A 13443-nucleotide genomic window follows, 5' to 3' on the forward strand; every position below is an offset into this window, starting at 1 on the left:
AAGATGAAGATAACTCACTGCCACAAACAGGAGCTGGTCAGGGAGGGAGGGAGGGAGGGAGACTGAAGGGCAGCTGCTCTCTTGTTTCCATGCTAAAAAAAGGACAAAGTATAATGGGGGGGAGGGGGGTTGTTATACATTCATTGTTTAAACATGTCACCATTTTGTTCAACAGGTGCATCAAGGAGCCGTTTTCTTTTTGCTCAATTTCAAATGTGTAATGAGGATTGACACTTAATGGAATATAATCCAGACTCTTCATATTTCCCTCTCCTTTTGATCAGGATAATATTGCTGTTCACACACCAACAACAGGCAGTTTATTAATAACTGTAGTTTGGCAGAGTGTTCAGAAAGACTCTGTCTCTTCACATAGTGAATGCCATAGTTCAGTTTAGGCCTTTACTACCCTCACATCAAGGTGGTCTAAAGGTCAGCATGGCACTGGCCAGTCCCTGAAGTATCAAAAAAAATTTGACCTGTGAGCAAACTGTGTTACTGTTTACAGACACTTAAGATCTTGTGATGAAAGAACTGGGTCACTCTGAAGAAGATAACAGATGTGAAATACGGTGTATTTTAAGGTTAGATTCCTGTACAGAGTGCTGATGCCCCCACTCTACCATTTCGAGTCATTAGTACTGTGTTACTAGTTCCCTGCCAGCGTTTTTACACATTCTTGAACCTCTGCCAGAGCTGGGAAACCAGGGAAAGTCCAATGGTTTTGGCAATGTTCAGGATACTAGCTTACTGGGCAGTTTACACTGTGTTCTGCTGACTATTTTTAAAAACAGTATGTGAAACGGAAGGTGTTATTCCATGATAAAACTATTTCAGTGTCAAATTACCTCATCAAGTATGCATCTTTTGGCTGATAATCTGGTTCATCCATCACAATAGAAATGGAAGGAAAATGCACTGGTAATTTATATATAGTTTATCATATACACTGCACCAATAATAAGAGTAGTTGCATTCCCACATCTCTAACAAAATCTGAGCTGCGTGATTGTTTATATCTTCTCAAAATGTAAACTGTAGTATATGTCTATCTATAAAGTTGGATAATATATTCAACTTTATCCGCATACATACAGTACACTCAAGTGATATATCATTTATAGGAAATCTCAAATGCTGTTTATTTTGTCACAAAATGTAATTACATTGTTGCCTTTATATCTTCATCTTAATATAAAGTTGGAAGTATGTCCTTTATCCGTATACATTCAGTATACCTGAGCAGGGTGATATATTATATTTATCATACATCTACTTGATTGCCTGTATTATGGCAAAATCCTGCTAAATGTGACTCTTAAAGGGATAGTTCACACAAAAATGAAAATTAGCCCATGATTTACTCACCCTCAGGGCATCCTAGGTGTATCTGAAAATCCTCTTTCAGACGAACAGTTATATTTAAAATTGTCTTGGCTCTTCCAAGCTGTATAATGGCAGTAAATGGTGCCCCTGTTTTTGAAGCCTAAAAAACTGCATCCATCCATCATAAAACTACTTCACACAGCTCCGGAGTGTTAATAAAGGCCTTCTGACACGAAACGATGCGTAAGTGGAAGAAAAATATAGATTTTTAAATTTATTTCTAAACTGTAATCTCCAGCTTCCGGTCGCTGGAGCAGGCGTGATCACAAAAAGATGAGCGTTGACATAGGCGTAGCGGAAGCTCCGGGGAGAGAGTGATGAACGCGGAAGCACAGAGGAGAAAGCAAAACAAAACACCTGTCACAAACTAGTACTACAAAACCAGCCGTATTTGTTTGAACCAGAGTATACCGACCAGGAACTCCGCGAGATGGAGGAGGCTGTAGCGGCGGTGGCTCAAACTACAGATGTAGTTCACATGGTTTCCTTGTGCTGTAAACAAAACTTGGTTCTCACGAGACTACACTCTTCTCCCCAGAGCTTACGTTGCGCCTTCCGCTACGCCTAGGTCATACGCTCGAACGCGTTATCGTGAATACGCCTACTTGAGCGACTGGAAGCTGGAGATTACGATTTATACATTTTTAAAAATCGGTATTTTTCTTACATTAACGCTTCATTTCGCTTCAGAAGGCCTTTATCAACACAACGGAGCTGTATGGAGTAGTTTTATGATGGATGGATGCTGTTTTTTAGGCTTCAAAATTGGGCACCACTGCCATTTTACAGTTTGGAAGAGCCAGGACAATTTTAAATATAACTGCAATTGTGTTCGTCTGAAAGAGGATTGTCAGAAACGCCTAGGATGCCCTGAGGGTGAGTAAATCATGGGCTAATTTTCAATTTTGGGTGAACTATCCCTTAAAGACATGAAGATAAGATGTTACTTGCAAACATTAACATCATGTTTTTTTAGCCGCCTTGAAACAGTGTTTATTGTGAAAAGCACTACACAAATTAATTTAAAGGTTATTGCCCATGAAAAGCAGATACATCACTAGGGTATTTATTTTTGGATTCATATATATGATCTATTAAAGGGATAGTTCACCCAAAAATGAAAATGTGATGTTTATCTGCTTACACCCAGGGTATCCAAGATGTAGATGACTTTGTTTCTTCAGTAGAACACAAACAAAGATTTTTAACTCAAACCATTGCAGTCTGTCAGTCATATAATGATTTGACCTGTGAGCAAACTGTGTTACTGTTTACAGACACTTAAGATCTTGTGATGAAAGAACTGGGTCACTCTGAAGAAGATAACAGATGTGAAATACGGTGTATTTTAAGGTTAGATTCCTGTACAGAGTGCTGATGCCCCCACTCTACCATTTCGAGTCATTAGTACTGTGTTACTAGTTCCCTGCCAGCGTTTTTACACATTCTTGAACCTCTGCCAGAGCTGGGAAACCAGGGAAAGTCCAATGGTTTTGGCAATGTTCAGGATACTAGCTTACTGGGCAGTTTACACTGTGTTCTGCTGACTATTTTTAAAAACAGTATGTGAAACGGAAGGTGTTATTCCATGATAAAACTATTTCAGTGTCAAATTACCTCATCAAGTATGCATCTTTTGGCTGATAATCTGGTTCATCCATCACAATAGAAATGGAAGGAAAATGCACTGGTAATTTATATATAGTTTATCATATACACTGCACCAATAATAAGAGTAGTTGCATTCCCACATCTCTAACAAAATCTGAGCTGCGTGATTGTTTATATCTTCTCAAAATGTAAACTGTAGTATATGTCTATCTATAAAGTTGGATAATATATTCAACTTTATCCGCATACATACAGTACACTCAAGTGATATATCATTTATAGGAAATCTCAAATGCTGTTTATTTTGTCACAAAATGTAATTACATTGTTGCCTTTATATCTTCATCTTAATATAAAGTTGGAAGTATGTCCTTTATCCGTATACATTCAGTATACCTGAGCAGGGTGATATATTATATTTATCATACATCTACTTGATTGCCTGTATTATGGCAAAATCCTGCTAAATGTGACTCTTAAAGGGATAGTTCACACAAAAATGAAAATTAGCCCATGATTTACTCACCCTCAGGGCATCCTAGGTGTATCTGAAAATCCTCTTTCAGACGAACAGTTATATTTAAAATTGTCTTGGCTCTTCCAAGCTGTATAATGGCAGTAAATGGTGCCCCTGTTTTTGAAGCCTAAAAAACTGCATCCATCCATCATAAAACTACTTCACACAGCTCCGGAGTGTTAATAAAGGCCTTCTGACACGAAACGATGCGTAAGTGGAAGAAAAATATAGATTTTTAAATTTATTTCTATCTCCAGCTCTCCAGCTTCCGGTCGCTGGAGCAGGCGTGATCACAAAAAGATGAGCGTTGACATAGGCGTAGCGGAAGAGAGAGAGATAGAGTGATGAACGCGGAAGCACAGAGGAGAAAGCAAAACAAAACACCTGTCACAAACTAGTACTACAAAACCAGCCGTATTTGTTTGAACCAGAGTATACCGACCAGGAACTCCGCGAGATGGAGGAGGCTGTAGCGGCGGTGGCTCAAACTACAGATGTAGTTCACATGGTTTCCTTGTGCTGTAAACAAAACTTGGTTCTCACGAGACTACACTCTTCTCCCCAGAGCTTACGTTGCGCCTTCCGCTACGCCTAGGTCATACGCTCGAACGCGTTATCGTGAATACGCCTACTTGAGCGACTGGAAGCTGGAGATTACGATTTATACATTTTTAAAAATCGGTATTTTTCTTACATTAACGCTTCATTTCGCTTCAGAAGGCCTTTATCAACACAACGGAGCTGTATGGAGTAGTTTTATGATGGATGGATGCTGTTTTTTAGGCTTCAAAATTGGGCACCACTGCCATTTTACAGTTTGGAAGAGCCAGGACAATTTTAAATATAACTGCAATTGTGTTCGTCTGAAAGAGGATTGTCAGAAACGCCTAGGATGCCCTGAGGGTGAGTAAATCATGGGCTAATTTTCAATTTTGGGTGAACTATCCCTTAAAGACATGAAGATAAGATGTTACTTGCAAACATTAACATCATGTTTTTTTAGCCGCCTTGAAACAGTGTTTATTGTGAAAAGCACTACACAAATTAATTTAAAGGTTATTGCCCATGAAAAGCAGATACATCACTAGGGTATTTATTTTTGGATTCATATATATGATCTATTAAAGGGATAGTTCACCCAAAAATGAAAATGTGATGTTTATCTGCTTACACCCAGGGTATCCAAGATGTAGATGACTTTGTTTCTTCAGTAGAACACAAACAAAGATTTTTAACTCAAACCATTGCAGTCTGTCAGTCATATAATGGAGGTGAAAGGTAATCACGGCTTTGAGAGTCAAAAAAACATACACAAACAAAACCAAATTAAACTCTGCGGCTCGTGATGATACATTGATTTGTAAAGACACGAAACGATCGGTCTGTGCAAGAAACTGAACAGTATTTATATCTTTTTTTACCTCTGATTTGCTGCAATGTCCGAACTGTCCTGAGCGCATCCTGAGTGCGTTTGCGTCTTCTTCTTCTTGCTTTATGGTGGATCACAGACTTATAAGTGCATTACCACCACCTATCTCTCAAATGTACCATTGACACTCATAGAGTGTTCAGTTTCTTGCACAGACCGATTGTTTTGTGTTAAAATGAATTTAAATGTTTCAGCCTATTGTGGACAAATCTAACGGCTTGAAATATGTAACATTCATAGTTTAACTGGGATAACAATGAGGTCACCTTTATTTACAATGAACATTGTGTTTAGTCACACCCCTTACCAATGATAAATGTTATTTTCATAGCAAATGAAACTGACCAATTTACCACACATCACATCCACAGCAACTGACTGACAAGACATCCTTTGTTGGCATAGAGATTGCAAATGAGAGCAGGACTGCAATTTATTTTGAGGTTTGGCAAGAGGGAACGTGACAATGAGGAAATGAAATTGCAATCGGAGCCACTGCTATTGCTGTTTCAATATGGCTGGGCCATTCCTGCATGAATGTTGAAAATGAAATGTCAAATGGACTTTGCTTTTCCATCTGAAATTTGGCAGATGTTGCAAATTATGTGTGCACAAACAGAATACGCAATTGCAAGTACAATGTTACCCAGAATATGATACTGTAGTCTCTCTGAGACTGAAAGGGAAACAGGATTCACATCCCACATACACACACTCACGAATGTTCATTATATCTGCACTGCAGCAGTGCCGCCCCGCCTTACACATAAATCTGCTTGAAATTGAGTTTATTGATTGAATGTCCTTTTGCTATTTTCTTCGCCACATGATCAGAATACAAGCATGCATAAGCTCTACTGTTGCAATCCACAACCTTAGCACAAGTGTGCTGTAGTTATAACTGTAAATGCACACACTGACATCAGTGATTGTGCTATAAAGACAGTGAAATTGCTTGGCCTTTGGCATATTATTGTATGCAGTTATGACAGGACAAAAAGTCAGGTTTGATAAACACTTTTTACTGAAATGGAAAAGTCTTTTTCACAACAAAATGTCCTTAATGCACAACTCTTCTTAATATCCCACAGGCTTGATTGCTCTTTGTTCAGCCCTGCAAGCTAGGAGAGACTACAGTCCACCATCAGCATTCTCTGATTCCCCATAGGCCTGAAATGTAATTATTTTCAATTACAGAACCTGCCTGCAGTTTTTCTACCAGGTGGGTTTCGTACACAAAGAACCAACACAAAAAGCTTGTCAGCCACACTATAACTCTATTTGACCAATTCTTTCCTTAGATTAACATAAAGCTAACTCATTTTCACCAAATGTTTTATAACAATGTTTAATTTAGCTGGAAATGTACTATTCCTTTTCTTAAAGGTGTTCTGAGAAAGCATTTGGCTGCAAGAATAGTGTGTTTTCTGGAGTTCTACATCATGCTGATAGTGAAGGAGAATTATGATGTAAATATTTAACAATTAATCAAGGATAGGTACAATGTGCACTGCACTTATATGATCCCATTACATTTTTGGGTGGTGAAAGTGAGTAGACGGAACATAATGTTTAGAAATGTCTGCAATAAAGGCAACCAGCATCTGATAATGAGTCATAATAGGTAATAGGTTAACACTTTTTATAATAACTTTCATTTCCTTTTTCATCAAATTGCATTATATTTTCAAATAGTTAGGAGATAGATAGACAGACAGACAGATATGAAAGTTATTATAAATTGTTCCCTATTATAGCTAATTAATTTATCTAATTTAGGTCTAGCCTTTTGTACAATAACTAAAAATTTAATTTTTTCCTGACAACAGTATTTTGATTACTTTGGGTAAATGTACAGTTTTTATAGATACATATATCAGGCACAATCCCCACTTTGCATTTGAGGTGTTTGGTTTGATATCAGTACAAAGAAAAAGCTCTCTTTGCATTTAGGACCAAAGTATCCTATAGTTAGCCTTCAAGTAAATCAAAGTGTCCAAGTTTTTTGGCAGAAGTCGGCATTGCTCTGGTCTGAGCGTCTTGCTAACAAGGTTAAATATCTGGTCCACTGATGTAGTTGTTGCTGGCACAGTAAAAACTTTTTTGGCTACTTGTGAGAGCAGGGGGAAATCGATGGACTTGCGTTTCCAGTATTGTAGTGGATCTTCATCTGTGGGTTCTTCGTGGAGATATGTGGACACCTCCTGCTCCACAGTCTTGGCCTGGGCGGTCGGCCTCTGCTTAATGAAAGAGAACAGCTTGCAGCGTTTGGACGGCGATGGCTGGGCCTCTGAGTGATGTTCTAGTGGACTCAAAGGCCGAGTATGCTTTCCAACCTCTTCCAGCATCACCTGTTTGTGCCAGTCGCTGTCACTGCTCCAGGACAGCTTGAACTGTGGGTCCAGGGTGGTGGCTGTTACATAAAGAGGGTCCTCAAGAATGCCTGCCAGTCTGCGGTTCAGAGCTTGAGACAATCCCATCACGATCCCAGAGCACTGGTGAGTTACGACCTCAGCCAGATGCTTGCGCAGACCTAGCACACAGGGCAGGGCTAGGCTGATGGACACGTGCTTGTCTCCTTGGACCATGTCTGAGGCCTCCTCAAAAGGCTCCAACACCTCAACCAGCTCCCGCAGCACTGCTTTTTCTAAGTTACCGAGGACTAGGTCATTTATATCCACAATGTCCTCAAGAAAATCCATAGACTCCACCATTTGCCGCAATATTTTTAACTGAGCGTTCCACTTGTCTGTGGATGAGGGCCAATTTGTTGAGGTACTGGAGCCGAACACTTGGACAAGTTTTTCAGGAGCCACTGTAGTAATTATGTAGTTATACAAGTGGGCTGCTTTGTTTAGAGGAACTGATATCTGAGGGGAAGCGCAAACTCCTTCCTTCACACACTGAGCTAGTAATCGAGCAAAGCAGTCTATCCTACTTCGACCAAGACACTGATCTAAAGACTTGCAGTTCTCGTTGCTACTAATGGCTTCTTTGGCTTCTCCTGCATTAGACTCTTCATCGCTACCATCTTCTTCACCATATCCAATTAGATTGAACCCAGGAAGACGAAAAGCAGATCTGTTTTCACAGGGTGACACGTCTGCAACGACTCTGAACACTTTGCCAGACATGCCATGGGACTCGGAGATCTCATCAAACTCGCTGAGCATTTGCTGAGTGTTGCTGTGGTCTGGAAGAGGTAAGCATGCCAAAAGAGCGGATCTGATGTGCCAGTCTGCGTTAATGAAATGGCAAGTCACTCCAAAAAACCCAGCACCACTGTTATTACCCACAGAGCTGCTTCTCCACAGGTCAAGGGTCACACTGCAGGACTCGGCTCCTTTTAGAGCCTGTTTGGCAGCTAGTTGCACTTGGGAGACATAGGCTGGCAGGAGCTGCTGTTGTATATAATGGCATGGTACCGGAATGTAACGGGGCTCCAGCAGCTGAAGAAGCTCACGGAAACCCTCATATTCCACTATTTGTGCCGGTTGCAGGTCTCGGATGATCATCTTGGCAATAGCTTCTGAAATGAGGGATTGGCGAGGGTCACTGTAGTCAAACTTGTTCATCCCAGCACCGCTTTGAGAGATCACTCGACCACTTGGAGGGCCAGTACACACCTGCATTGCTTCCCTTTTCACATCTTTCTTCCTCACAAACTCATCATACATGGCCTGATGTTTGCGCTGTGAATGTGACATAATTATATACAGGTGAAATACATATAGAACACAATATACATAATCATGTAACCATATATCTAAACACACACAAAGAACATAATATTAAAGGTTCTCACACTTTCTGACTATTGAACTTTTATATTTCCAGTCATTTGTGTATCATAAACCGACTTGAAAGAAATTGCACTAACACAGCACATTTTATATTATTATTATTAATTTCTATAACTATTGACCAGGAAATTACCATTTTAATTAATATTTTAAATTTCCATGGCCCTGAATAGTGGCAAAGCATATATTGGTTAAACTCTCATATGTGCCATGTTATTAGATACAAAACACTGTTACATAAAAAAAATGAACCCGTACCTTTAAATGTGTAACAAAGTTAGAAGTAACTGTCCGTTTAGCCTGAATCCTGGTGCCACAAGCTTTGCAGTTTGATTCAATTTTGCCATTTTCTCCCTCGCAGACGATATTGAAGTAATCCAGAATGGAGACCCTAGATTTTGACGCCATCAGTGATCTTAAATCTTCCACGATATGAGCATCAATACAGTAAGAAAAGCACTTAAAAACGAGAACAATGTGATATCCTCTTTTGTTTTGATCAAATATTAGTCTAGCTTTTGAGAATCAATGACAATAGCCTCGTCTCAGCATAGAGATAACAGGATAGTAATCTGACCGAGATAGCGTGTTCACCTGGTCTGACATTGATCGCATCGTGCTGTCATTGTGAAAATATCTTCTCGGTTACACGTCTCTGTAAAAACATCAGAACAGACGTCCGTCAAATCTGCGCGAGCGAGCAAACGGTGTCGGTTCCGACCGTAAACATCGCTATCCGCTAGCAGCTTTCCCGACGAACACCAGGAAGTAGACGGCGATTGGGGAATATATATATATTTATTTATTTATTTACCATTCCGCCTCTGTTTGAATGCTTTGATTTTATTCGTGAACAAGCACCTACAACTTAATACAAGGCTAACGAGGTGCCCACAACAAAGATCGCGATGTGTGCATTTCTCGTTTTGTACGTTCATTTCATGCAGTGATTAAATGTAATCTAATAGCTCAAACAGACAAGAAGAGGCGCACCTGATACCCACTGCTCTTGCACGTTTAACACTTGAAATGTTTTCTTAACGAATTTTTGATAACGTCAAGAAAAATTACATTTAACATTACTTAAGTATTGCTTGGATTCGAGAAACCATCTTCTTCCAGGTAAGCGTATGTAGATTGATATTTGTTTAATCAAACAGAAAACCCTATGAACTTGCCATCTCTCACAATTCCGTTGTTCAGTTTAAAATGGGAAAGAATAGGCATTTAGCCATGCATTTTAATGATCTGACAGATATGATTCAGCCACACAGAAACGGCGAGAACATTACCTATTTATAGCCGTTTTATTTACTACTATGAAATTCACTGTTATTGAATTCTAACTGAACCAACACTAAAATGACTTGATCTGAACAAAGACACTGTTGTATTTTAGAGCTGCTTCACAGCAGAATATTAACTGTCTCCTTAGTCGAGCTTCCATAATTGATTCTGCTATGCTATTTTCCCTATTACTGTGAAGCTGCTTAGACACAATCTGTATTGTCAAAAAAAAAAAAAACGTGACTTGACATGAAATATCTGATAACTAATGATTGCAGGAGTATTTACATTTAAAAGGACAAAATGATGTTCAACCACATAGTTCTCAAAAACGAACGTACTGAAAATGAATCTAACTGTTGTAGTACTTTAATACGTTTAGGACTATCCTGAATTTAACTGTGCATTACTGCTCAAAAAAGATAATATTTTTATTAGGAAAACTTTGTTTATATAATTAGAGTGTTTTTGGTGATCTCTTGACATGTCAAACATTTGATATTATTCAATACAGTAAAATTGAGCTAAGGACTATGGGTCCATTTGGTTCATACAAAATTTCAACAAATAAAGATTATAGATGAAAGTGAATAAGATCACAGGTATTCTTTTTTCATTTCTGGTTGAGTCTTCTCGGTCTTCTGTTGCGTTTCCTTCATCTGTGCCTGCATTTCTTTTCTTGTAGCAAGTATTGCACTTTGTAGAGATGCCATTTCTGCTGAGAGAGTGATGACTGGGGGGAAGAAAATGTGTTAAAAGTGTTAACCATTAAATAAACCCAGACTACAAGAAACAGTATTTCCATCAAACAAAAATTATGTTGAAATAATTCTTCAAATATACGCCACACAGCAAATGTGCAGCAAAGCACATCACCACGGTATACTACAGAGGGATAGAATTAAATATAGCATAAGCAAACAATATTTATAAAAGACAAAAGAGCTCACCCTCTTTAAAAGCAGACTGGGCTTGTTTCAGATTTTGTGGTACAAGGATTCCAAACCACTTCAAAGGATCCCTCTGCTCAGGTGTGGATGATTGTGCCTTTGTTTTTACTTGAGGGTCTGTCTCCTGTTCCTCCTCTTTAACCCCCTTTTGTATGGTATTTATTCGCCTTCTAAGACCTGAAACTTTCAATAATGTTGTTATGAACAAAAAATCATACAAATACAGCTTTAGGCCCCTACATGTGTAATATTAGATAAGTAAACGACAAGCAACACTGTCAGTAAATCTGACATACCGGTCTCTTTCGCTCCAATGTCTTCTATCGTGTCACTTTTCAATTCTTCTGTTTTATTCTCTTTTCTCTCACATTTGAGCTCAGCTGTTCCACCTTCCAGCACACTGTTGTTAAGGCAAGCACACGGATCTATGCAGAGGCGGACAAAGTACTCAACTCCATTACTTGAGTGAAAGTACAGATACTGCTGGTCAACTATTACTCCATTACAAGTGAAAGTTGTAAAGACAGATTTTTACTTAAGTAAAAGTGCAGAAGTACTTGCTTTTAAAAGTACTTAAGTACCAAAAGTAAATTTCCTTTTTTATTTGTTTTATTGTTGTACGTAATACTTGCTTAGAATACATTACACGTACTGAATACACTGACTAGCTTGTAGTATCTTTGTAATAAAGAGCTTTTAAATTGTAAATAAATATCACATTTGCAACTGCTCAGTGTTCAAAAAATGCTGGGAAATCACTTCATGTAGCCCTACAAGAGTGATTACTGATAAACTGTCTGAAAAAAAGAAAGTCATGTTTTAGAGAAGAAAGAAATCACCCACTGACTTTCAAAGCTGCTACAGAGTAACGACTTTCTACTTCGAGGACCTTCATAGAAACGTAGTGGAGTGAAAAGTACAATATTTGTCTTTCAAATGTAGTGAAGTTAAAGTCATAAGTTCCCAGAAAAAATAATACTCAAGTAAAGTACAGATACACAAAAAGTGTACTTAAGTACAATACAAGTAAATGTGCTTAGTTACTGTCCGCCTCTGGATCTATGTAAATGATTAAGACTTCTACACAATCAAATGTTATTTAATTGCATGTGATGATACGAACCTGGTTTCAACATAAACAAGCGGCTCCATCTCACTAGCGTACTGCAGAGCGGAGACTTGCTTATTTCCCATTGAATAACGTGCTTTGGCAATTGAAAACCATCCCTGTGTTAAGAGAATAAATCTAATTATATTAAGAATACAAATTAAAATATTTCGCGTGCAATACGTAATTATGGACAAGTTGGATTCCATTCCCAATATGAATATGTGCTCAAACTAATCAAGTGTAATTGCACGTTTCACCTCCTCTATAAGGGAATTAAGTGTATGTCGTTTCTCCTCCAGAGCCTCGAGCTGGTCCATGAAAAGCAGCAACTGCTCGTCCAAACGAAGCTGTTGATCAACACGCATTTCTGTCGTTTTATCTGGCTAAACAGAACCGAACAATAATAAACAGTAATAAACTAAATGAAGAATGAAAAGAGAAGTATTCCTGTAGAACGCTTTCCGAGTGATTATAAGAACCTTTACCGGTCACGTGACAAGAAGTCACATGCCATCACTGTTACGTAGAGATTGCGTAGTTTAGTATGAAGTCTGTGAATGCAATATTATCAGGATTTATATGAATGCACAAATATAGCGTTCAAGCTATAATTAATGTTATTTCTCCAAAAAATATGGGTTGTGTAATTAAGTATTCACCCAGTATGTTTTGTGTGTAATCTGAATTTGCTGAATATCTCGCTTGCATATATTGTATTTGTGACTTTTTAAAGTATGGACTCGAAATCGTAAAACACACGCGCGCGTTACTTTTATCGTGCATACATATTTCATGGTAAAAAAGAAAAACTTACTTCCCATACCGGGAGTCGAACCCGGGCCGCCTGGGTGAAAACCAGGAATCCTAACCGCTAGACCATATGGGAGATATGCATACTCGCGAAAGCAGATGATTTTAAGCTAGCATAGATAGTATGAATGTGTAAATATAATAATTTCAGTTTATCATAGTGTCCGTCCTTCGTGTTAGTTCTTTTAATACCGTAACCAGTTATTAAACTTAAAAGATCAACGGCAGAAGCTCACTTTATTTTCACTAGCCACCATAAAAATGAAACATGCTGCGTTGTGAATTACTGTAAATCATCAAGTTCTAGTATTGAGTCGCAGGCTAGAAAAAGTAGTATGCTCGTGTATCAGCACAATATAACTGAGAAAATACATTAAACGCATTAATGTATAGACATTAAATGCCAATTCCAGCATCAGCTTCCACCACCTCCAGTAGCTCGCCGTGATCGTATAGTGGTTAGTACTCTGCGTTGTGGCCGCAGCAACCCCGGTTCGAATCCGGGTCACGGCAGGGATGAGTCCCTCTCACGGCATAGG

General features: G+C 38.7%; 2 protein-coding genes and 2 non-coding genes across 7 annotated transcripts in view; 1 reads left to right on the forward strand and 3 right to left on the reverse strand.

The window, feature by feature from the left end:
- Nucleotides 1-6640: 6640 nt before the first annotated feature.
- LOC107562462 (zinc finger BED domain-containing protein 4-like) lies at nt 6641-10410 on the reverse strand. Of its 2 annotated transcripts, XM_016247094.1 has the most exons (3): nt 9341-10410; nt 9005-9137; nt 6641-8635 (listed from the first exon to the last, which is right to left on the reverse strand). In XM_016247094.1, the coding sequence occupies exons 1-3, from the start codon at nt 9370-9372 to the stop codon at nt 6893-6895; spliced, it is 1908 nt and encodes a 635-aa protein (XP_016102580.1). In that variant the 5' UTR covers nt 9373-10410; the 3' UTR covers nt 6641-6892. The 2 variants fall into 2 exon arrangements, with proteins under 2 accessions (XP_016102580.1, XP_016102581.1); XM_016247095.1 differs by having other exon boundaries at nt 9005-10410.
- A 93-nt stretch (nt 10411-10503) lies between these two features.
- Nucleotides 10504-13443, reverse strand: part of LOC107562463 (coiled-coil domain-containing protein 115-like) — a 4488-nt gene continuing 1548 nt past the window's right edge. Inside the window, exons 1-5 of one of the 3 annotated variants that reach the window (XM_016247098.1) lie at nt 12352-12609; nt 12107-12210; nt 11280-11383; nt 10984-11160; nt 10504-10766 (exon numbers count right to left, since the gene is read on the reverse strand). In XM_016247098.1, the coding sequence (XP_016102584.1) occupies nt 10630-10766; nt 10984-11160; nt 11280-11383; nt 12107-12210; nt 12352-12459 (630 nt within the window). In that variant the 5' untranslated portion in view covers nt 12460-12609 and the 3' untranslated portion in view covers nt 10504-10629. Of the gene's footprint in view, nt 10767-10983; nt 11167-11279; nt 11384-12106; nt 12211-12351; nt 12610-13443 lie in introns of those variants that run through there. The other 2 variants (XM_016247096.1, XM_016247097.1) reach the window with 2 other exon arrangements.
- On the reverse strand, nt 12909-12980 carry trnae-uuc (transfer RNA glutamic acid (anticodon UUC)). The gene has a single exon. It is a non-coding gene; the product is annotated as a tRNA-Glu (tRNA).
- Nucleotides 13346-13417, forward strand: trnah-gug (transfer RNA histidin (anticodon GUG)). The gene has a single exon. It is a non-coding gene; the product is annotated as a tRNA-His (tRNA).

Source organism: Sinocyclocheilus grahami, unplaced genomic scaffold (genome assembly GCF_001515645.1).
Source record: "Sinocyclocheilus grahami isolate Dianchi unplaced genomic scaffold, SAMN03320097.WGS_v1.1 scaffold824.1, whole genome shotgun sequence".
Classification (NCBI taxonomy): Eukaryota; Metazoa; Chordata; class Actinopteri; order Cypriniformes; family Cyprinidae; genus Sinocyclocheilus; species Sinocyclocheilus grahami.

What these genes read in the sequence shown, in the direction of transcription:
- LOC107562462 (XM_016247094.1), bottom strand. Translation starts at nt 9,372, where the DNA reads ATGACAGCACGATGCGATCAATGTCAGACCAG. An exon ending in TGCGATCAATGTCAGACCAG is followed by an intron (nt 9,138 to 9,340) that starts GTGAACACGCTA and finishes GTCAAAATCTAG; the next exon opens with GGTCTCCATTCTGGATTACT. An exon ending in ACTTTGTTACACATTTAAAG is followed by an intron (nt 8,636 to 9,004) that starts GTACGGGTTCAT and finishes TCACATTCACAG; the next exon opens with CGCAAACATCAGGCCATGTA.